Source organism: Rattus norvegicus, chromosome 3 (genome assembly GCF_036323735.1).
Source record: "Rattus norvegicus strain BN/NHsdMcwi chromosome 3, GRCr8, whole genome shotgun sequence".
Lineage (NCBI taxonomy): Eukaryota > Metazoa > Chordata > Mammalia > Rodentia > Muridae > Rattus > Rattus norvegicus.
This window is the reverse complement of record NC_086021.1, coordinates 33,952,734-33,976,541: the sequence shown is the minus strand read 5'-3', so window position 1 is coordinate 33,976,541 and position 23,808 is coordinate 33,952,734. Positions and strand designations below refer to the sequence as shown.

At 46.3% G+C, this 23,808-nt stretch overlaps 2 protein-coding genes across 5 annotated transcripts in view; one reads left to right on the top strand and one right to left on the bottom strand.

Moving 5' to 3' along the window:
- The window catches only part of Nup188 (nucleoporin 188), a 56,345-nt gene extending 37,581 nt beyond the window's left edge, over window positions 1-18,764 (bottom strand). For 2 of the 4 annotated variants that reach the window (XM_006233905.4, XM_039106780.2), the window contains exons 1-8: window positions 18,682-18,764; window positions 8,395-8,449; window positions 6,154-6,227; window positions 3,335-3,419; window positions 3,022-3,102; window positions 2,409-2,453; window positions 733-825; window positions 487-606 (exon numbers count right to left, since the gene is read on the bottom strand). In XM_006233905.4, the coding sequence (XP_006233967.1) occupies window positions 487-606; window positions 733-825; window positions 2,409-2,453; window positions 3,022-3,102; window positions 3,335-3,419; window positions 6,154-6,227; window positions 8,395-8,449; window positions 18,682-18,713 (585 nt within the window). In that variant the 5' untranslated portion in view covers window positions 18,714-18,764. Of the gene's footprint in view, window positions 1-486; window positions 607-732; window positions 826-2,408; window positions 2,454-3,021; window positions 3,103-3,334; window positions 3,420-6,153; window positions 6,228-8,394; window positions 8,450-14,035; window positions 14,116-18,681 lie in introns of those variants that run through there. The other 2 variants (NM_001427655.1, XM_006233906.5) reach the window with 2 other exon arrangements.
- Window positions 18,765-18,861: 97 nt separating this feature from the next.
- On the top strand, window positions 18,862-20,900 carry Dolk (dolichol kinase). Its single transcript, NM_001107826.1, has one exon. It carries the CDS (start codon window positions 19,122-19,124, stop codon window positions 20,730-20,732), a length of 1,611 nt encoding a protein of 536 aa, NP_001101296.1. The 5' UTR covers window positions 18,862-19,121; the 3' UTR covers window positions 20,733-20,900.
- Window positions 20,901-23,808: the final 2,908 nt, after the last annotated feature.

Sequence of the window (23,808 nt, the reverse complement as noted above, 5' to 3'; positions counted from 1 at the left end):
GGACTATACAGTGATTAGTCTGGCATTTACAATGAAAGGAGCAGACTAATATTACACATGATACAAAAAAATCACAAAGGAATGAAACCAGTGTGCACAGCCAAGGCAGGAGGATGCCTTGAGGCAGACACAGACAGCCTGGGTGGAACAGAGAGAGAGATCCTACGCTCATTCAGCCTCCCTCAGCACTTCTCAACCAAACAGATGAATCGTGGGTTTAGAATGCCATTAACTGCTGAGAGTATTTTAGGAAACAAAGTAAAAACCAAAGAAGGTTGGGTGGGTTTTAACCCTATAATCCTAACACAAATGAGGAAAGAAAAAAAGATAAAACAGACCAAGGAAAGGCTCAGAACCAGGGACCATTAGTCAGAGTTTTGTTCTGACCCACTCCTACACATATGCTCAGGTGTCTAACTCCACCAGGGTGCCCTGAACAAGGCACGTTACTCTGCTGAGCTAGAGATAAGCCCAAGGACTACATACCATGAGGTTGCCATGCGTCTCCCAAGTCGGTGCTTCTGTTCTATACAGCTCCTCAAACTGCTGTCGGTACTTTAAAACTAGCTCCTTCTCTAGTTTGTCAACACAGTCAGCATATTCGGCCTTAAAAACCAGAACACAGAACCTCGTGTGTAGAATAAAATGTAAGCATTCTAGAGAATGAGTGATATGAGATTATGCAAATCTGAAGGACACAGGATAGAGGAAAAGCAAACCAAGCAGGCTCACCCTGTAGGGATGGCGCTCATCTTGGAAATATGTCAGAAGGTGTAAGACACAGCGAAGAATGCAGGTTCTTTCTTCGTAATAGTAATCTGCAATCTAGGGTGAAAATACAAAATTTCAAAATCAATCACTCACTCTTGCAAAAAGAAGACTCAACTTTATAACTGCTGATGATCAGATCCTTCAAAACTGTGAGTGGAAGGCAGGAAAGATGGCTCAGTGGGAAAGGTCAACAAACCCGACAACCCGAGCTCCAGCTCCAGGCCCACACGGTGGAAGGAGAGCCAACTGCCACACGTCATTCTCTGCCCTCCACACGCCCGCTGTGGAGGTATACACGAGATACAAACATCTTAAATTCACTTCTCTTTATGTTTGTTTGTGTGTACCACATGGTGCAGGTGCCTACCACAGCCAGAGGAAGAAGGGCAAAGAGTGCCCTAGAACTGCAGGCAAGGCATCAGCTGCCACGGGTCTTACGAACCCAACTGAGGCCTCTGAACCACCTCCAGGCCAATAACAATTTTAAACACAGACAGAAACTTACAAATAACAGCCCTCACGAATGCAAACTCACTGAATCAGATCCTCCACAGTCATGGAAGACCGAAGGAATTATTACTTAATAATCTAAACAAATTTCCAAAAACCAATTTCTCTCTAGTGGGTTGGTATGATGTTGCTTGTATTCAAATGCTAAATTCTGGCCCCCAAGATCTGGTCGCCCCCGACGAGGAGATCATCATGAACACCAAGTGATGCTATGTAACCTTGCTCCCCGGGTTAACTGGTCAAGCGAGGACTAAAGCCTATGACTGGGCAACAGGTAGAAGTAGACAGGTTTTCATTTACGTGGCTGAGGTTGCAGGTAGAGGCAGGAGAGAAGAAGGAAGGACACAGAGACTGGAGGAGGCGACCATGAGAGGAGATGGCCATGAAAACCAGCAATATTACAGCTGGGAAACTTAGAGTAGCTCCAAGCCCGCCCAGTCTAGGCTCACAGCTATAAATAAAAGACCCTGACTGTGTATCTTTTATATGGGCTAGGAAGAATTTCTACTTCCTTCTACAATTTTCTAGCATGAGTTCTCAAAGGGTCTAAATAATACAGAAGATACAAACTGGTATATCAAATACATAAAACAAACATCCATCTACCAGGACCACATGCTCGGTCATGTTTCAAGCAACAGACTTGAGCTGCATTGAGTGTCAACAGGAAATACTCCAGAATTCAAATCCCTGGGACAGCCCTGAAGTGAGAAGGCTGCAGAACAGACTACAGACCGATCCTGCTGCATCTAATCTAAGAAGACAGACGGGGACTCAGTGGGGGATGCTTGCTTGACATCCTTGAATCCCTGAGTTGTCCCTCTCTGCACAAAATCTCAAGCTAACTGAGCCTTGGAGAACAGTCATCCCCAAATGAGTTCTAGGCACCAGCAGCAGAAGGCACTCTGGGAAAAATTCCTCAGCTGGATCCTGGGGTTAAGAAGCCTCAACTAAGACCTAGAAAAATGAGGCAAGATAGGATGTGTCTCACATGCCCCTATTACCCAGTACTGAGGAGCACAGGGAGGTAGATCTATATAGTGAGGTGTTCTGAACACTGAGTTCCTGCGAGCTGGAAGCTACCACACAAGTGTCCACCAGAGAATGAGCCAGCAATCAGTGCTTACCTTCAGGGTTAAGGCCTGGCTCTGCCTCTCATCTTGCAGGACTGTCTGAAGGAAAACAGAGTAGTCAAGAAACTGTCTTAAAGAGGAATTCAACTGGCAGAGAAAAAGATGCACCGCACCCTTCATGACTGCCCTTCTACTTTGTTTCTGTAAACATCTCTACCTTATGTTTAAGCCAAGTCTATCCAAACTGGCGCTCAAATCCTTCCCTTCTCCTCTGGTCTGTCTCTTTCTACAAAAGATTGACGCTGGGCAGGCTGGATGCTCTCTCAGCTCTCTCACTTACATGTAATTCTTTGACATTCCAACCCCTGCAAGAGTGAACACACACTGGGCGTCTCCCCAGCTGTAGAGCCCTGCCTAGCTGGGCAGTGGGTCGCACCCCTTTAGTCCCAGCACTGGAGAGAGGCAGGTAGAGCTCTGATTTTGAGGCCAGCCTGTTCTACAAAGGTAGTTCCTGGACAACCAGAGCTATACAAAGAAATCCTGTTTCAAAAAACCAAATAAATAAATCTTTCCTAATACCTACAGATCTCTAATTGCTTATGTACAGAGCAAGGACACAAACCCTACAAGGGAGAAAGGCCAATGGGGGCTGGACAGAGCCACAAACCTTCAGTGAGTCCCGAGTACCCCTGTAGGCCTCCTGAAGGTAACACTGCAGCAACTGCACGCTCTGCTCCTCGTCCAGACCCTAGAGCGAGAAACGGTAAGTGAACAACAGCCGTGATGCTTAGCGCTCGTATAATGTCATCAACGGTGAAGCTGCAGACATCCGCAGCAGCACAAGCTGACCCTGTGCTCATTCTTTTTTTTTTTTTTGGTTCTTTTTTTCGGAGCTGGGGACCGAACCCAGGGCCTTGCGCTTCCTAGGTAAGCACTCTACCACTGAGCTAAGTCCCCAACCCCTGCTCATTCTTACTCACCAAGAACTTGCTGACTCTTAAGCCCAGCTCCTTCAGAGGTGACGCCACATCTTTATTAGCCTTCACTCTTTCAGCTGAGCTTGGACTGTGAGAAAAACGCTAAGTTATTTCCTCATTCACAACAACCGCCAAGGGGAGAAAATAAAAACAGTCAATGGCACTGGCCTTCTTTTTCCCTTTAGTGCCCGTAAAATACATATGCATTCGCATCTATAGTAAACTTTGTAACACAGAACTGGCTATGCCTATGTAACACAATCAGCTATGAGCCTTATACCCTAGTGACAATAGTGTTACTTGTAGATGCATCTTTAATCACGTTGGAGGGGAGCATATGTGGAGGCCAGAGGGCCACGTCAGGTGTCCTTGTCCTGGAACTCCTCAGTAGAGTGACCAAGGGCAACATCACCGCTTGCTGCATAAGTCTAGCACATGCCGGCTGAAGTGATGCCTCTGAAAAGCCCAGACCCCAAGTACACAGTGACAAAGACTTCAAAGTGGAAGACATTCCATAAAATACTCAGTCACTCTACTTAAACCTGCTCGAAGTCAGGAAAGCAAGGAAGAAACTGAGACGCAGTCACAGCTGAGCCCAGACAGGGACACATGACAACTGAATGCAGCATGTGAGAGCACGACACTCAGGCCTAGGGATGCTAGGGATGTAGGTCAGCTGGCAGAGCACCCGTTGAGAGGCTCTTCAGCTCAACCCCAGAGCTCGAAAAGACAAAAAAACGTTAAATGACGATACAGTCTAGAGTTTAATTTTAGTTATTTAAAAAAAAACAAAACATTTAGCTAGGTGTAGAGGTGTGGAGGCATGGAGGCGTGGTGTCAACGCATAGAACCATAAGCCTTTAACTCCCAGCACTTGAGAGACAGATGCTGGCAGGTATCTTTAAGTTCAAGGCCAACCTAATCTATATAGTAGTTACAAGTCAGACAGAGCTGTCTCAACAAACAAACAAACATTTTATCAGACTTCTAATGCCATGTTATTGCCTAAAACTTTCTAAACTTTTTTCTTCATGTGTATGGGTGTGTGTAGGATGATGTCACGGTGCAGCAAGGCAGGTCCAGGATAAGGTGTGGTCTATCATTAGATGAGAAGGAAGGGCAGGCGGGGAAAAGGCTAGGAAGGAGAGGAAAATGAAGATGGAGTCGACGGAGAAAGATGATTCTGATTCAGGTGGTCCAGATCAATTTTACCTTATCTAGGTGGGTGGTTTCTATTTTTATTGATTGGCAGTTAATTTATTCTGGGGATGTATTGTGGATTGAGTATTTAACATATGAATTTGGGCCGGAGAGATGGCTCAGCGGTTAAGAGCACTGACTGCTCCTCCAGAGGTCCTGAGTTCAATTCCCAGCAACCACATGGTGGCTCACAACCATCTGTAATGGGATCTGATGCCCTCTTCTGGTGTGTCTGAAGACAGCGACAGTGTACTCACATACATTAAATAAATAAATAAATAAATAAATAAATAAATAAATAAATCTTTAAAAAAATAAACAAAAACATAGAAATCTAATTGCTAAATTGCAGGTTTCAGGAATTTTGATTTTACCCGCCAAGAGGACAGTGTGTGAAAGAGGCTGGCAGAGAAACAGCTGGAACGCGCAGCTCCCAGCGTTCTGTGCCCAGTGAGAACGCACAGGAATCAATCAGTTCCCCTGCCTTTTTATTATTACCGTTCAGGTGTGTGGCCTGCATGTGTGTCCAGGGCCTCCAGGAGGAGGGCACCAGTTCCCCCGGAACTTGAACTTGTGTGTACTCTTTGGGTGACTGCATTACTTTCTCCAGTGGAGAATACCCGCCACACAAAGGGCCACCAGGAGGAGGTAGTGGCGCATGCTTTTACTCCCAGCATTCAGGAGGCAGAGTGGCTCTGAGTTTGAGGCCAGCCTGGTCTACAGAGTGAGGTCCAGGACAGCCAAGGCTACACAGAGAAGCTATCTCAAGCACTCTCACCAAAGAAAGATGAAATGATGTATGATAATGGGGTGAAAGGACTGAGAGGGGAGGGGAGGAGGGGACTGCAGTCGGGGTAGTATATGAGAAAAGAATAAATAAAAACAATTAATTAACAAGACTGTGATGACGATACAGCGTACTTTTTTTGTCGTGGTGCTAGAGTTTGACTTGAGAGCCTTGGTGTACCGCATTCAACCACTGAGTAGTACCTCCAGCCTCCTGATGACTTTCTTACCATACGAATCCCCTGCCTAACTATCTCATGAAGAATGTTTGGAAAAAGCAGCATCACACAAGTACCAGCTGTCAGCAACCTTTTCACTGCTTGCTCTATCTCTGCACTTAGAACAAAAATGTGGTGAACTGGAGATGTTACAAACAGTACTTGACTAGTGGGTGGGTAAAGAGCGCCTGCTGTACAAGCCTGGCCCACATGAGTCCCTGGGCCCACAGTGACAGGAGGGAGCCAGCTTCTGAAAGCTCATGACCTTTGACCTCTGGCTGTGACTGGCTGTGACAAGAGACACAAATTTAAAAAAAAAAAAAAAGAAAAAGAAAAGAAAAGAAAAGAAAAAAAATAGTACTTGAATACTCAATAAATCCCCAAGCCAGCCTGTTCTACAGAGAGAGTTCCAGGAGAGCCAGTGCTCCAGAGAAACTGTCTGGGAAGGATGGCTGACAACTGGGTTACTGTGGAGGGAAGTAACCCCCTTTCGACAGGCACCCCGACTGCTCACTTGCTGTTGAGCAACCGCAGAAGCACGCAGGACAGTTTTACCCATGCTGGGTCCTGGGGGATGAGGACAGGACTAGCACCAGCAGGCGTGAACACGTGCCATACCTGGGAGGTCTGTAGTAAGAAAGACCCTCTAACAACCGCTGCCAGTGTTTGTTCAGTTCCGCCTCAATCTGGTTCTGCAAAAGAACAAGGCAATTACACAAATGCAACCTAAGTCAGACTTCAAGCTCACAGCACACACACACACACACACACACACACACACACACACACACACACACACTCCTTTGTGTCCTTTTGAAACGTTTCCACTATAGTTTAAAGACTATATATAGTTTATAGTCTCAATCGTTAGGGAGGTCAAACAATCCTTTCACAGGGGTATCCTAAGACCCAGGGGTCTCCTAAGACCATTGGAAAATACACATTTTTGCATTACAATTCACAACAGCAGCAAGCAAAAATAACTTTATGGCTGGGGGTTACCATAACATGAGGAACTTTATTAAGGGTCACAGCATTAGGAAAGATGAGAACCGCTGGTGTAAAGCATTCTAAATACAGAATTTTGTAATGCTTTCTTTGATAATACCCCAGTATCATTTATGGAAATATTTATAAAGTGGCTTTCTAATGATTACATTAGTTTACTAAACAGCAGATCATGTTTGTCATTCTAAAATGCTGGATACACCCCAGAAGTCGGGGGGGGGGGGTGGTTCTGTTTTGTTTTGCTTTTTTAATATAATCACTTCATGGGGTTGGAGAGGTGGCTCAGTGGTTCTGAGGTAGCTGCTCTTCCAGAGGACCAAGGTTCAATTCCCAGCAACCACACAGCAGCTCACAGCTGTCTGTAACTCCAGTTCCAGGGAATCCAACACTCTCACATAGACATACACACCCAGGCAAAACCTATGTGCATAAAAACAAGTAACCATTAAATAAAAATAAAATCACTTTATTGTAATAAACTAGATTAAGGCAGCCACTGAGTGCTCTTGCAGAAGAGTTCCTACTACCTACATGGCAGCCAACACCTGTCTGTGACTGAAGTCCAGGATATCAAATGCCCTCTTGTGGCCTCCTTGACAGCAGACATGCATGTGGTGTATACACATACAGGCAGGCAAAACACTCACATATATAAAGTAAAAATAAACAAACATTTGCCTAGTCCTAATCATTTGGTCTTTGTTTTTTTGTTTTTCTTTTTGAGATGGTCTACTACTAGGTAGTCTAAGCTGGTCTAACCCTGAGATCTACTCCAGCCTCTGGGGTAGTGGGGTTACAATATGAACCATGCCCAGATGTGCTGTACTAGAGGACTAAGCACACAACACTCTCTAAGATGTCCTTCTCTAAGGATCCATTCTAGAAGCAGCTGAAGGTATATCATATAAGGTTCTAAGATAGGTGTAAGGCTGTGTTATTTATAACAGAAGGTGAACAGTAAGTGAATGTCACCAGATCACTCTTCACAGGGTAAGAAACTGAAGGACAGACATGAATGGTTATCCTTCTCTGATCATATAGAACTCAGAGCCTCTCTGATTTGGAAGCTAAAGGCTGTAGAGGGTGGTTCTGATGCTCCGATCGGAAATCTGCATGTGAACCCTGAAGATCCTGTTCCCCAGTTGGTCAATCAATAAAGATGCTAGTGGCCAGTGAGCTGGGTGGAATAGGCAGGACTTCCCCAACTGGGCCTGGGGAAGCAGGCGGGAGATTAGAAACGCAACTAAGCTGAGGGCAGATTTAGAGTGCTGAGCTGGGAGTGAAAAGAAGGGCTCTATAGCTAAGGAAGGCCTGGCCATTGAGCTAAGCATATAAAAAATAAGCTAGTGTGAGTGTGTCTGTGTGTGTGTGTGTGTGTGTGTGTGTGTGTGTGTGTGTGTGAGTGTGTATGTCTATGTGTGTGTCTGTCTGTCTTGTCTCTCTCTCTGTGTCTGTGTGTGTGTGTGTGTGTGTGTGTGTGAGTGTGTGTTGTGTGTGTGTGTGTCTTTCACCCTCGGATCTGAGAGAACCTGGGCAAGGCTGGGAGTGAAGTCCTCCCAGAGCTTAGAGAATGGTAGTAAAAACTACTAAAGGCAAACAGAAAGCGTGAGACAAGAGGCCTGAGAGCCTTTCTCAGCCCAAGCAGCAGACGCTCTCTGCAGCACGTTCTCAGGCAGCCTCAGTGTTGGCATGACTGTCTTTACAGAACACATGGCACAAGCAAAGGGTGACCTAGAAAATTTCAGTAGCTACACAAGAACACAAGTCTCCATTTGGGGTTTTTCTGATTTTGTTTTTTGTAATTAAAATTATGAAAACTACTAAAAATCAGTCTAGGACACTGCAACTCACCAATTCTCTAAGAGCTGACCTCCCGAGGAGAATCGTCCAGAGTTCTCTACTGCTCCTGAAAAAAGAAAGCACAGACATAATTTTGTTCTTCAAATATAAGAACATAGGATTTTTAAATTGTTTCTTGATTTTTATTATTAGTAGGTTTTTGATACAAGATCTCATACCACAGCCCAAGCTGGGCTGAAATTAATTACTTAGTACACCATGGTCTCAAACTTAAAATGATCCTCCTGCCTCGGCCTACGTACTGGGAATACAAGAATGGATCATTGTATGTGGTCTAAAAGTATAAGATATTAGCTTAAGCCACACAGCATATAAAAACAAAGACAGCTAATCCCACAGAGCTCAAGGCCAGCCTGAGCTATATGATATATGAGAATATCATCTCTTAAAACTGTGCTTGCTGCTAAGGCTTGCCGTACCAGGAAGCCATATGGTGGAAGAAGAGGAACTCCACAAGTTGTTCATACATACACACATACATACATACATACACACACACACACACACACACACACACACACACACAAAATAAATAAATACTTGTAATTTAGAAGTTTCCACAGAGGTGCAAATGCAGCTCCATTGGTAAAGTATTCACCTGGATTGCACAAGGCATGCAAGAAGCATGTACAAGGCATGCATAAGGCCGCAGGTTTGATCCCAGCACTACAGAACCAGGTGTGGTGGTTCACACGTGTCATCCCAGCACTTGGGAGTTAGAGAAGTCCAAGCAATATAACAAATACCAAGTTTAATGTCCTTGGGGAACAGCAGATTCCTGGCTCAAAAATAAAATCTAAGGGCCAGTGAGATCGCTCACACATACAAATAAATGAAAAATAAATCAACAAAAACCTGGGCTGACAAGATGGCTCAGTGGATAAAACGCCCACGGCCAAGCATAAGGATGGGACTTCAGATCCCAGAACCACCAATGTAAATGTTCTCTGTGTGTGTGTGTGTGTGTGTGTGTGTGTGTGTGTGTGTGTGTGTGTGTGTGTGAGAGAGAGAGACAGAGAGAGAGAGAGAGACAGAGACACCTACTAATTCCAGCATTTAGATGGCAGAGACAAGAAAGGATCCCTAGAACAAGTTGGCTAGCTAGACACGACATACTGCTGTGTGTAGACTGTCTCGGACTCTACATCAGTGAATAAAGTGGAGCACAGTTGAAGAAGCTTCAATCTGTCTAGGGCCTCCATATACATCTGTGTCTATACATGTCAACATACATTCAATGCATAGATCCACCCCACAGACAAAATTTAAAGGAAAAAAACTGAAAACAGTTTTTCTCATTAAGACTAAAACAAAGGGGGCCTGGGGATTTGGGGATTTAGCTCAGTGGTAGAGCGCTTACCTAGGAAGCTCAAGGCCCTGGGTTCGGTCCCCAGCTCCGAAAAAAAAAGAACCAAAAAAAAAAAAAAGACTAAAACTTCGGGCTGGAGAGATGGCTCAGCGGTTAAGAGCACTGACTGCTCTTCCAGAGGTCCTGAGTTCAATTCCCAGCAACCACATGGTGGCTCACAACCATCTGTAATGGGATCTGATGCCCTCTTCTGGTGTGTCTGAAGACAGCCACAGTGTACTCATAATACATAAATAAATTAAAAAAAAAAAAAGACTGAACCACAAACAAGGGCCAGCGAGATGGCTCAGCGGGTGAAGCTGCTGGGCACCAAGCCTCACAACCTGGTTTAATCCCTGGGAGCCACATGGAAGGGGAGACCGACTCTTTTTGAATCATCCTCGGAGCTCCACACCTGTATTATGGCACACATACCCCACTCGTGTGTACAATAAACCAATGTCATGGTAAGAGAGACTGAAACACAAAGTGTGAGAGCCATGTACACCACGGCTGCCACCAGGGATTTCCCATCAGAGACATAAACACTCCTAGACACTATGTCTCTCCTGACAGTTAATGCATCTATAAAGACAACTTTCATCTATTAAACCCACAGTTACCAACTCCCACACCAGTGCACTGGACCACATATCATCTTTTTCTGATAACAGGATAACATTCACAGTCCAAAAATAACTGAGGGACTAGATCCAGTAATTGGAACAAAATTTTCTCTTTATGCTGATAATAAAGCAGCCTCAATAATGACATAGAGGCGAGGACACTAAAGAGGTTCAGTGTTCTCCAAGTGCTCACACCCGCTGTCAAGGCTTACTTAATTGACAAGCCTGGATGTAGCAAATGTAAACGTGGGGACCTTCTTTAAACTGGCAATTGCTGTGCATCTAGCATGCCCGAGGCTGTGGTTAGTGCTGTTGGAAAAGTCTAATGCTCGGTTGCAGGAACTGCTGCTCGGCTGACAGAGTTGCTTGCTCAACAAGCCCAAGCCCTGGTTCCATCTCCAGGACCACGTAAATCAGACCAGACGGCCCTCGCTATCCCTGTGATCCCAGTGCTGGGGAGGTGGAGGCAGGATATGGGGGTTCCAGGTCATCCTCAGCTACAGAACAAATTCAAGGAGCATGTAATGGGAAGAAAGTGGAGCTGCGGGCTGGAGAGATGGCTCAGCGGTTAAGAGTACTGACTGCTCTTCCAGAGGTCCTGAGTTCAAATCCCAGCAACCACTTGGTGGCTCACAACCATCTGTAATGAGATCTGATGCCCTCTTCTGGTGTGTCTGAAGACAGCTACAGTGTACTCATAATAAATAAATAAAAAAAATTAAAAAAAAAAAAAAAGAAAGAAAGTGGAGCTGGAGAGATGACACCACCGTTAAGTGTGCTTGCTGCTCTTCCTGAGAGCCTGCACTAGGCTCCCAGCATCCACGTCAAACAGCTCACAACTGCCTGCGAGATCTAACACTGCCCTCTGGTCCCCGAGGACACCCATCATGTTGGCATACACAGGCACATACATACACATAAAGTTATAAATTTTTAAAATAAATTAAAAAAAAATCCTCAGGCTGGAGAAATGGCTCAGCGGTTAAGAGCACTGACTGCTCCTCCAGAGGTCCTGAGTTCAAATCCCAGCAACCACATGGTGGCTCACAACCATCTGTAGTGGGATCTGATGCCCTCTTCTGGTGTGTCTGATGATAGCTACAGTATATTTACATATATAAAATAATTCTTTTAAAAAAATTTTCAGGCTAAGCACAAGAGCAAATGTTTATAATACCAACATCAGCAAGCTGAGGCAAGTTCAAGTTCAAGGCTGGTCTAGGCTACAGAGTGAGAGCCTACCAAAGAGAGAAGAAAGGAGGTAACATTTCTCAATGGAATATATCATTTTGCTCCACATATACAGAAATATAAAAACATGTTGTATGTTCTAAGTATGTTTAATTTTTGATAATTATTCCTTAAGTAAAGCTAAATAGAAAATAAAAAACAAACATGAAAAGGAAAAACAAAACACTCTCAATTATAAAAACCGTATCAAGATCATTTTGAGGTAATCAAATGTTTTGGCTGGGCAGGCGCACCTGTGAGGCCAGCACATGGGAGGGAGAGGCAGGGAGCTAGAGTTGCTCTCAAAAAACCAGTGTTCAATAAAACTTTCTTTCCTCTTTCCTTTCCCAAACAAATGAAACAATGTTGCATTCTGTTTTTCCCTTGGGTCTCTGTGTGTTATGTGTGTGTTTGTGACCTTTATTTTTATTTTTAGTGGCATGTACTGGTCTTTGCTTTCATGTAAATCTATGCGCCACTTGCATGTAACGCCCAAGGAAGACTTAAGTGGATCACCTGGAAATGTAGTTAGAAAAGTTATTGGGCTGGAGAGATGGCTCAGCGGTTAAGAGCACCCGACTGCTCTTCCAGAGGTCATGAGTTCAATTCCCAGCAACCACATGGTGGCTCACAACCATCTGTAAAGAGATCTGATGCCCTCTTCTGGTGTATCTGAAGACAGCTACAGTGTACTTATATATAATAAATAAATAAATCTAAAAAAAAAAAATTAAAAAAAAAAAGAAAAGTTATGAGCAGGGCTGGAAAGACAGCCCAGTGGTTAAGCACACTGGATGCTCTTCCAGAAGACTCAGGTTCAATTCCCAGCAACCACATGGTGGCTCACAACTGTCTGTAATGAGATCTGATGCTCTCTTCTGGTGTGTCTGAAGACAGCTACAGTGTACTTATATATAATAAATAAATCTTTAAAAACAATTAGTAAGAAATCTTTTTTAAAAAGAAAAAATGAATTCATCATGCACTGGGTTTAGTGGCTCCAGCTTATAATCCTGTAGCCCTGGGAGATGGAGTCAGAATCATCAGGAATTTAAGGGCAGCCTCAATTACACAGGCTAGCCCTGGGCTATGAGACCCTGTGTCAGAAAAACAACTTGTCCTGTAACCTAGTAAGTATATGGATTGCAGTGAAGCTTCCAGTTCTTAGAGGCCAACCATCACCTTAACACAGCAGCAGACATACAAGAGGCCACATGAATAGATGTACCTTTACATGCTGAGGGCCCATGAAATGGTTCAGTGGGTAAAGGCTCTTGTCACTGAACCTGGGGACTGTGGGGCTTACACAGTGAAAGGAGAGGGACAAAGCAGCTTTCAGGCTGTCCTCTGACTTCACATGTGTGCTTATGGCACGCACACGCACACAAACGCACGCGCGCGCGCACGCGCGCACACACACACACACACACACACAAATAAAATAAATTTTAAAAACAGTATGAGCTGGGGGCTGGAGAGATGGCTCAGCGGTTAAGAGCACTGACTGCTCTTTCAGAGGTCATGAGTTCAATTCCCAGCAACCACATGGTGGCTCACAACCATCTGTAATGGGATCCAGTGCCCTCTTCTGGTGTGTCTGAAGACAGCTACAGTGTACTCATATACATTAAATAAATAATTAAAAAAAAAAAAAAGAACAGTATGAGTTAAATAAAAGTGTGTCAGAGGACAATGGTGTAAGTCCCTTCTAGACTCTAATCCAGAATCTAATCTACTTGGAACAGAAAAACAAGTTAAAGCACTTGAGGCAGGATGGAAGAGACTAAAATGGGTACTTTATTTATAAAGAATAGAATCGTTGTTGAATGGTGTTAATGGGCCCTACACTCTGCACTTGTCTGTGAATGATGAAGATATAAGTTAGTCTAAGACTTGATGCGGCTTACAAACTGGGAAGGCTCTGTCATAGAGAATGTTCCTCGGGTGCGACATGCCCTCCAGGAGGCAAGGGAGACCTAGAGGGAGGGCGTAGTAGGAGACCATGATCACAAGGGGTCACTTGTCAGGGAGGGCCCCTGCCCACAGTATAAAGGTGAGTAGACAGTTGCTGGGGAAGGGACCCTGACCAGCCACACTGCCCAGAGAAGAGCTGCTCCAGTTATGCAGCTCCCTGCAAGGCCTGCAAACTGCAGACACCCCCAGCACCACAGTCTTCAGTTGTCACCATGATGAGATGGGCTCTCTGCTGATGCAGCTGCTGTATCAAACTGTTTGCTTGTTTGATCGATTGATACAGGGTTACTCTACGTAGCCCTGGCTGTCCTGCAATTTACTTTGTAGACCAGGCTGACCTTAAACTCAAGAGATCTGCCTGCCTTCTGAGTGCAAGAATTAAAGGTGTGAGCCACCCCGCCTGGCTCTGAAGAGGATTCTGCATTATTCCTGCTCCTTGTAAGTAATCCCTCACCTGTGCACTGGCGCATGCATCCCTTTGGTCTTCTGTGGCTCCTCCTATACTGAGTAGAGGTGCATGTGTTGCATCTCCCCAGGAAAAGTCTGTCACCCAACAGCACATTACATAATCTGCAAAAAGGAAGTACTATGGGCTGATACTAACGATGCAGACTCCAGAGGAACACACACCTACAAGACAGAATCAGAGGCACTAGAAACTGCCTCCAGAAGAAAGACTCGGTCCCACAGGCAAGGGAGGGAGGGAGTGCGCAGACACAACAGATGAGGCTGGTTCTCACACAGCCGGCCTAAAGGCTCAGGAGGGAAACCGCTTCTACCTTTATCCTCCGGGAACTAAGTGTGCACCACATCTGAGCTAAGTGGACAGGAGAGAAACTGAAGACAAGTGTGTAGCTTCAGAGGTGACTTTTTAAAAAACATACTGACTGGGCCTGCAAGATGGTGTAGCTCTTGCTGCACAAGCCTTGCAAGCCGTGTTCAGCCTGACTGTAGAGCAGAAGGACTGACTTGGATGTGTCTTCTGCTCACCAGCTATGACACGGCACTCATGCTCCCTCATACACAGACACATACTAAGTTTGTTTTTTTTGTTGTTGTTGTTTTTTTTTTTTTTTTTTTTTTGGTTCTTTTTTTTTCGGAGCTGGGGACCGAACCCAGGGCCTTGTGCTTCCTAGGTAAGTGCTCTACCACTGAGCTAAATCCCCAGCCCCCTGTTTTTGTTTTTTTAATGCATCGATAGACTATAAATGGGTAAAGATTACCTAGTTACTTACCACTAAGCCTAAAGAATTGAATCCCAGGACCAACTCCCCCTCCACACACACACAGTGGAAGAAAAAAACAGATTCTGGCAAGGTATTCCTGACCTCCACATGCACTCCTTAGCAAACACACACCAACATACATACAATACATAAATAAATACATAAATGTAAAAATATACAAACATACAGATCACTAATCTAAAATTCTAGGAAACAACATAGAACTTTATTTCTAAGAGGCAAAGGGCCAGCCAGGTAGCTCACGGGCACAAACACTTGCTGATAGTTGCTACTCAAGCCTGGAGATCTGCATTCAATCCTTGAAGCCACATTAAGATGAAAAGAGAGTCTGGAAGGTGGTGCTACACACATTTAACTTAGGTACTGGGGAGACAGAGCCAGGCGGGTCTCTGAGTTCAAGCCCAGCCCAGTCTACAGAGTGAGTTCCAGGACAGCCAATGCCACCCAGAGATCCCCTGTCTTGAATCTCGAAAAACCAAAAACCATGGAAGGAGAAAACAGAATTCTGGGGGCTGTCCTCTGACCTGCACACACACACCATGGCACAAACAGAAAGAGAGAATGCGAGAGGGAGGAGTGGGGGAGATGACTGCTATTAGAGAGCACCTGGGGTTGGTTCCCAGCAACCACACCAAGCAGTTCACAAGTGCCTGTAACTCCAGTTCCAGAAGATCAACACCTTCTGGCTTCTGTGGCCACTAACATACCTGGTGCACATAAATTCTTGCTGGTGTACACACATATACATAAAATAAAATCTAAAAATAAATAAAAGCACATCAGACATTGCTTATTCTCCTTAGAGACATCCATCTGGTTGAAACTTTGGGGGGAAGGGGCTGCATTGGCTGCTCTTAGACAGAATCCAGGTTCAATTTCCAGCATCACAAGGTGACTTACAACCCTCTGTGATTTCAGATCCAAGACACTACACAAAGGTGATACACAGACATACATGCAGGCAAAGTACTCACAGACATGAAAATAATAAATAAAATGTTCAAGAAAGAACATTTTAAAGACTTTTGGATGGAAAATAACACTGAGCTACTTGAGTTATTCTCATGAACATAGTCTTTTTTCTTATTATTTTTTAAAGATTTACTTATTTATTATATTTAAGTAGACTGTAGCTGTCTTCAGACACACCAGAAGTGGGCATCAGATCCCATTACAGACAGTTGTGAGCCACCATGTGGTTACTGGGAATTGAACTCAGGACCTTTGGAAGAGCAGTCAGTGCTCTTAACCACTGAGCCATCTCTCCAGCCCCAATCCAGTCTTTTTAAGAAACAGTTATATTCTACACAGAAACAAACACAGCCACTGTCTACCTGATTCCAGAAAGCACAGGCTCTCTTGTAAACTAGGACTTAAACTCAGTAGCAATAGCTTTTAACTTTTTTGAGACAGGGTTTTACTGTGTAGCTCTGACTGGCCTAGAGTTCAGAGATCAGCCTACCTCTACTAGGATTTAATGTGGGCACCACCACGGCCCTGATGGGATTTAATGTGTGCACCACCACACTAGGTCCAGCAATAGCTTTCCAAAAATATCTTTACTTTTTCACACCCTTGCACTACTCAGGCTCTACGAACACATTAACTGAAGAACACCAAGAGACATCAAAATACCAATGTCCAAACCAACTTTCTGCCACATTCTGAGTGACTTTCACAGGATTCTGTGTGGTTGAGTGTCACTCCAGTGCCACTGGTGCTGGCTTCTCTGCACACACCTGCAAATGCAACAACAGAATGACTGGGGGGTCAGGGGGGATGTCACACTGCCAGACCGGTCACAGCTACATAGATCATCAGGTTTCATGGTTGCTCCAATACGCCTCTAAACAACACAAGACTACAGAGATGGCTCAATGGATAAAGCATCTGATAAGAAGACCAAAGAACGCCCTGAATTAGCAAGCTCCAAATTCATTCATCGGGAGGGAGACCCCGCCTTGGTAAAATAAGGATGGACCAAGTAAAGTACCCGACAGCCTCCACAAGCACAAGTGTGCACACACCTTGCACACAAGGATTAAGACGATTTCCATTTGGAGAAGTAGGAGCTTGAAATGACAAGGCGACTTCTAAGACCAGTCATAAAGCAGTAGGTACAAAAACCAGGATGGACGTTTTCTTGCTCCAGATCTCGATCTTTTGAAACACAGCCCACTACTCCAAACTGCTAAGACACATACTTTTCAGTGCTAAAAGTCATTGTGTTAATAGACCAAGGCAGTACCTAGAATCCTACTGCTAGGTGCCCTCAGGTTGTGACTCAGTACTAGAGTGCTTGCCTAGCATTCATGAGGCCCTGGGTTTGACCCCTAGGACCTCAAAACAAAAGTAAAATAAAAACCCTAGGTTCAGTTAAAGTCCTCCCTCCCTCAAAGATAGGTTTGAAGTTCCACAGAAAGCTAAAAGCCTGCTGGCAAGTCAAAATTTTCCTTTCCTTTTGAAAAATTCGGGGTTGGGGATTTAGCTCAGTGGTAGAGCGCTTGCCTAGCAAGCGCAAGGCCCTGGGTTCGGTCCCCAGCTCCGAAAAAAAAAAATTCATTTTTTAAAGTTTTCATACAAGTATTTCTCCATAGCTGTGGATACAAGGCCTAGCATGAAACAACAGGGGGAAGAAAACCAAACTGGCCCCCACAAGAATCACACTTTATCCACAGAAAACTCCAAAGAAATTGCTGCCCGTGGACGGTGAAGAGGCTACTGTAGAGAGAGATAGGCAATGTGATATTTACATGTTTGTCTGGGTGTTTAAGGGTTCAGCAGGGAACAATAGCAAATAAAACTAGCAGAGTCAATTCCGGGCAACAGGGAATGTTTACATTTTAGGGGAGGAGGAGAGGTGAAGACACTTCTCATCTATAACGTGGATACATACAGAGGGCTGATTAAGGCTTTAGAGCCTTCGATCTGAATCCTCATGGGGATTATCACGAGGGGCAGACGAGGGGGACTGACTATGTATGAACTGGACTTCTTAGTCCTGTGTAACAGGAGGTGCGTCTCCTAGTTGTGGGAAATGAATGAGATAAGGCCTGCAAGGCACTTTCCCGGGGTCTGGCGCTAGTAAGCGCTCTTTAAAGGCAAGTGGGGCTCTCGCAATCCATGTCTGTAATTTCCGCACCAAGGAGGCAAAGAAAACAGGGATCTCAAGGCCTGCACGTGATACAAAAGATCTTACCTCAAAAAAGAAAAACAAGAAAGAGAAAGGAAAAGAAAGAAAGAAAGAAAGAAAAGAAAGAAAGAAAGAAAGAAAGAAAGAAAGAAAGAAAGAAAGAACGAACGAACTCCGTGAGAACTATGTTTGTTTTGGGGTAATTCATCTTGTGTCCGAACCCTGGCACAGTACCCGGAATCATTTGGAAGATGAAGGCATGCCTGCTGATTGAATCAATATCAGCATTAGTCAAAAATAAAAGAAGGCGGGAACTAAGGATGCTCGCGGGAAGAACTCGCGGCGTGGGCAAGGCACACCCGAGGCGGTGCAGGGCACAGGGACAGCAAGGCAGGGATCGCGGTGGGGTGGATCTTCCAGAAGACCCCGAAATATCCCGCAGTGCCTACAGGGAGCGTAGTGCAGGAAGCGTGGGTGTATGGGGAAGACAGGAGGCATAGGGACCACGAAGAAAGGAGAGCGGCCGGCCCGCTCCAAAAAGTGTCCTCAGCCCCGCGAGCGGGAACGGTTTGGACCTAACCGCCTCCCCGGCAAGTGTCCGTCCACCCAGCCCGGGCCCGTCTCCGTCACTGCCGCTGGGTCCCGTTTCCAACTCCGGCCCAGCTCCCACCCCGCGCCTCACGGCCACCCCCCACCCTCTCGCTGCGCCCCACTCCGTACCTCACACACGGCCCACCGGCGGCAGCCGCCATCTTCGCGCGCGCGTCCCAGCCCCGCCCCTATACGCTGCACCCACGTGACCGTGCGCCGCCAGACCGGGGGCCTGGGTTTTCAATCACGTGGTGGTGGGCGTGGCTAGGAAGGGGCTGTCAAGATGGCGCTGCCCTGGTGTGAGGCGAGTCCGCGGCGGTGGCAGTGGAGCCTGTAAGAGGTGAAGAGTGCAAACATCTGCTACACCGTAGGTTGAAAGCGGTGGAGGGTGACTGGGCGCCGGCTCCCAGGCCTCAGAGTGGCCCGCGGTGAAGCACTCTTTTGGAAACTGGAGAAGGTCGCTGCCTGGGTGAAATTGCTGCCCCTCAGCTTGGCGGGTTGAGGGCTCCAGAAGCCAAGGCGTCCCTAGTCACCAAGCTTCTTCTCCCAAGATACCCAGGCCTAGAGACATGACCCGACAGTGCCCTCCCCAAGCCCCGGAGTCTGGGTTTGCGCTGAGCGGGTCAGTGCTGGCGGAGGCTGCAGTGGTGTTCGCAGTGGTGCTGAGCATCCACGCTGCAGTGTGGGACCGATACTCCTGGTGCGCCGTGGCCTTAGCAGTGCAGGCCTTCTACGTCCAGTACAAGTGGGACCGGCTGCTCCAGCAGGGGAATGCTGTTTTCCAGTTCCGAATGTCCGCGAACAGTGGCTTACTACCGGCCTCCATGGTCATGCCTTTGCTTGGGCTGGTCATGAAGGAGCGCTGCCTGACTGCAGGGAACCCATACTTCGAGCGCTTCGGCATTGTGGTTGCAGCCACTGGCATGGCAGTGGCCCTCTTCTCCTCGGTGTTGGCACTGGGCATTACTCGCCCGGTGCCCACCAATACTTGTGCCATCTCGGGTTTGGCCGGAGGTATTATCATTTATATTATGAAGCACTCGCTCAGTGTGGGCGAGGTGATCGAGGTCCTGGAAGTCCTGCTAATATTCGTTTATCTCAACATGATCCTGCTGTACCTGCTGCCCCGCTGCTTCACTCCTGGGGAGGCACTGCTGGTATTGGGTGGCATTAGCTTCGTCCTCAACCAGCTCATCAAGCGCTCTCTGACTGAAAGCCAGGGGGACCCAGTGGACTTCTTCCTGTTGGTGGTGGTGGTGGGGATGGTGCTCATGGGTGTCTTTTTCAGCACCCTCTTTGTCTTCATGGATTCGGGCACCTGGGCCTCTTCTATCTTCTTCCACCTCATGACCTGTGTGCTGGGCCTTGGTGTGGTTCTGCCCTGGCTGCACTGGCTCATTCGTAGGAACCCCCTGCTCTGGCTTCTTCAGTTCCTCTTCTACACAGAAACTCGCATCTACCTCCTAGCCTATTGGTCCTTGCTGGCCACCATGGCCTGCCTGGTGGTGCTGTACCAGAATGCCAAGCGGTCATCTTCTGAGTCCAAGAAGCACAAGGCTCCTACCATTACCAGAAAGTATTTCCACTTCATTGTGGTGGCCACTTACATCCCCGGTATCATCTTTGACCGGCCACTGCTGTATGTGGCCGCCACCGTGTGTCTGGCCGTCTTCATCTTCCTGGAGTATGTGCGCTATTTCAGAATCAAGCCCCTGGGTCACACTCTGCGCAGCCTTCTGTCCCTCTTCCTGGATGAACGGGACAGCGGGCCCCTCATCCTGACGCACATCTACCTGCTTCTGGGCATGTCTCTTCCCATTTGGCTGATCCCCAGACCCTGTGCACAGAAGGGCAGCCTCGGAGGAGCAAGAGCCCTGGTCCCCTATGCTGGGGTCCTGGCTGTGGGTGTGGGCGATACTGTGGCCTCCATATTTGGCAGCACCATGGGGGAGATCCGCTGGCCTGGAACTAAGAAAACATTCGAGGGAACTATGACATCTATATTTGCACAAATCATCTCTGTGGCTCTGATCCTAATCTTTGACAGTGGAGTAGACCTGAACTACAGCTATGCTTGGATTTTGGGGTCCATCAGCACTGTGTCGCTTCTGGAAGCATACACAACTCAGATAGACAATCTCCTGTTGCCCCTCTACCTACTGATTTTGCTGATGGCCTAGTACCGAATAGCAGCTGTAATGGGGGAACGGAAATTGGGAGAATGAATGGTCCTCACAGCAGCTAGCCGCTTGGACACCAAGAACTAAGGGATGAAAGGCAGATTTAGCTTCCTCCCAGAAGATGAAGCCAGAAAGTTGATTCAGACTTAAAATAAAGAAGCAAAGCTTTCCTGGTTTTATTGTTGCTGATATTTAAAATACAGAAAAAGGCTAAAGGCATACACACCAATTCAGGGAAGTTGAATGTGCTGCAGAGCCCCCATTTTATAATCTGGGTAGGGCATGGCTGGAGCACACCCTGGAGGCAGCAGAACAGAAAGCTTAATGCTTGGGTATTCTGTGTCAAATAAATCTGATCAGAATCCTTGGCCATACAGCTTAACTGTATGGCCTTAAGAGAGTCTAAGCCTCAATTGTTCTGTCTTTAAGATAGGAATAATGACAGGCTGACTCTCTGGATACTGGAAGTCTTTATCGAGAGGAGCTGTGTAAAGTATCTAAAGTATTCAGCCTGGGTGACAGTGAGATGGCTCAGTGGATACAAATACTTGCAACACAAGACTGAGGACCTGAGATTAATACCTAGAACCCCCACAAAGGTGAAAGGAGAGAACTGAGTCCACAGACTTTTCTTTCAACATTCACATGGGCATATTGGCTCTCGCACACCTTCGCAGATGTCACACACACATAAGCTAATGATAATTTTAATTATTCAGACTGTGACCCACCCATGATGGGTCAGTACGGGAAAGTGTCAGGATTACCCAAGGATAATCCCATCTCAGCCAAGATAGAAGGAAGATAGTTTGTACTTGGAAGCCAGAGTGACCTTTCCTCTCCTGGCTTCGCTCAGAGGAAAATCCCAAGAGGGAAAGAGCTAAACGCATGAAGTGTCGCCTGCTTTGCCTAGGAGAACGGAAAGGAGGCCATAGGTCAGTCTGTGTCCATAGAAAGGCTGAAGAAGGGGTTGGGGATTTAGCTCAGTGGTAGAGCGCTTGCCTAGCAAACGCAAGGCCCTGGGTTCGGTCCCCAGCTCCGGAAAAAAGGAAAAAGAAAAAAAAAAAAAAAAAGGCTGAAGAAAGCTGGCCCCACCCTGCCTCTGCTACCCGGAGGGAGGCAATAATAGCTAGGATGAACCCAACAGTCCTTACAATCCAGACCTGTCCAAACCTGTATTAATCTCTTCAGGTACAGAGTCCAGATCCACAGAGGCTGGGGACTTCCTGGAGAATTTGTAACAGTTCCACTGTAGGTGTGGGTGCAGGCTGTCTAGTCCTTTGCCTGAGTCTCCTCCTAGGGTTCACACAGAGCCTGGACCCAGGCAAGAACTTGGTAGACATTGACTAAGACTAAAATGGACAGTTGCCCATGTGAGAAGATAACAGCAGGGTTCCCAAGGCCTTCCCCGAACAGGCCAGGGGAGGTATGAACAGGTCAGAAGCCAGGAATGTCTACTTCTGGGAATCACTGCCAAGCCCTTCCCCTCAGAGCACTGGGCTGCTCCTCTGGGGCCAATGAAAAGTAACAAGCCCTATCTTCACAAGTTCCCCTCTCTGTGTGGAAGGAGGTGGTCCAATGTTGGGGAAAGTGGCCCACCAACTCCCTGCTTGGTCTTGCAAAACACTCTGCTGGGCTTTACAGCTGGTAGAGGGCTAGACCTGGGCTATAGAAATGGCTGCCCAACACTCAACAAATGAGGACACAGAACTGTGCTGGGCCTCTCAAGTCGCTGAAAAAGGAGGGAGGAAGGCGAGTTTATAACCTGGCATTCAGGAGGAGACACTGAAGGATCACAAGTTTAAAATTATCTTCAGCTACGTATTAAGTTCAGGGTCAGTTTGGGCTATGTGAAATGTTATCTCAAAAGGAAAAAAAAGTCTCTTTCTCTCTCTCTTTTTTTTTTTTTTTTTTTTTTTTTTTGAGATAGGCTCTCACATAACTTTGACTGGCCTTGAGGTTGCTAGTAGGCTGGCCTTGAACTCAGAGATTCCTGCCTATTCTGCCTCCCTTCTAGGATCAAAGGCATGTGCTAAAACACCCTGCTCAAAATGTTTTTTTAAGGTGTTACCAAAACAGCTCACTGGCTAAAAGCACTTGTCCCATGTTAGGGCCAGAGAGATGGCTCAGCTGCTAAGACAAAGTTCATAAAACCTTTGTGGCTAACAACCTTTTAGAACTCTAGTTCCAGGGTGATGGATTAACCCCCCTCTTCTGGATACCAGGCATACACGTGGTCCAAGCAAAACACTCATCCACATAAAAAGGAACAGGAGAGGTAGCTCGTCGGTGAAGAGCACTGACTGCTCTTCCAGAGGTCTTGAGTTCAAGTCCCAGCAACCACATGGTGGCTCACAACCATCTGTGAAAGGATCTGATGCCCTCTTCTGGTATGTCTTAAAATCGCTTTTTGTTAAAAAAAAAAAAAGAAAGAAAGAAAGAAAGAAAGAAAGAAAGAAAGAAAGAAAGAAATTAAGGCAGGAGTTCTTGGCCCAGGCCTTTAATCCCAGCACTTGGGAGGGAGAGGCAGATGGATCTCTTGAGTTCAAGGCCAACCTTGTATACAGAATGAATTCCAGGACACCCATGACTATATAGAGAAACCCTGTCTCAAAAAAAAAAAAAAAGTCAAGCCACATATAGAAGCATATACCTTTTACCTTTCCTTCCTTACTCACAGCACTGGGCATGCAGAGGTGGATAGATCTGTGAGTTCAAGACTGGGCTACACTGCAAGTTCCAAGCCATCTGAGCAATAGAACCTTGTCCAAATAGAATAAAACAAAACAAAACAAAACAAAACACCAACCAGAAGTTGCTTGTAGCTCCATGACTGAGCGTTTGATGAGTGCAAGGTCCTGCATCTTCACTCCCACCAAACACAGGGTGGGAGCCATCCAGCAGTCACCAGGTAAGAAGGCAAGCCTGGCCTTGCCAATGGTCCACTTACTGAAGAAAGCTGGAAAACCTCAAGTCTCCCAATTTAAGAAGTGTAAAGTGGGGTTGGGGATTTAGCTCAGTGGTAGAGCGCTTGCCTAGGAAGCGCAAGGCCCTCGGTTCGGTCCCCAGCTCCGAA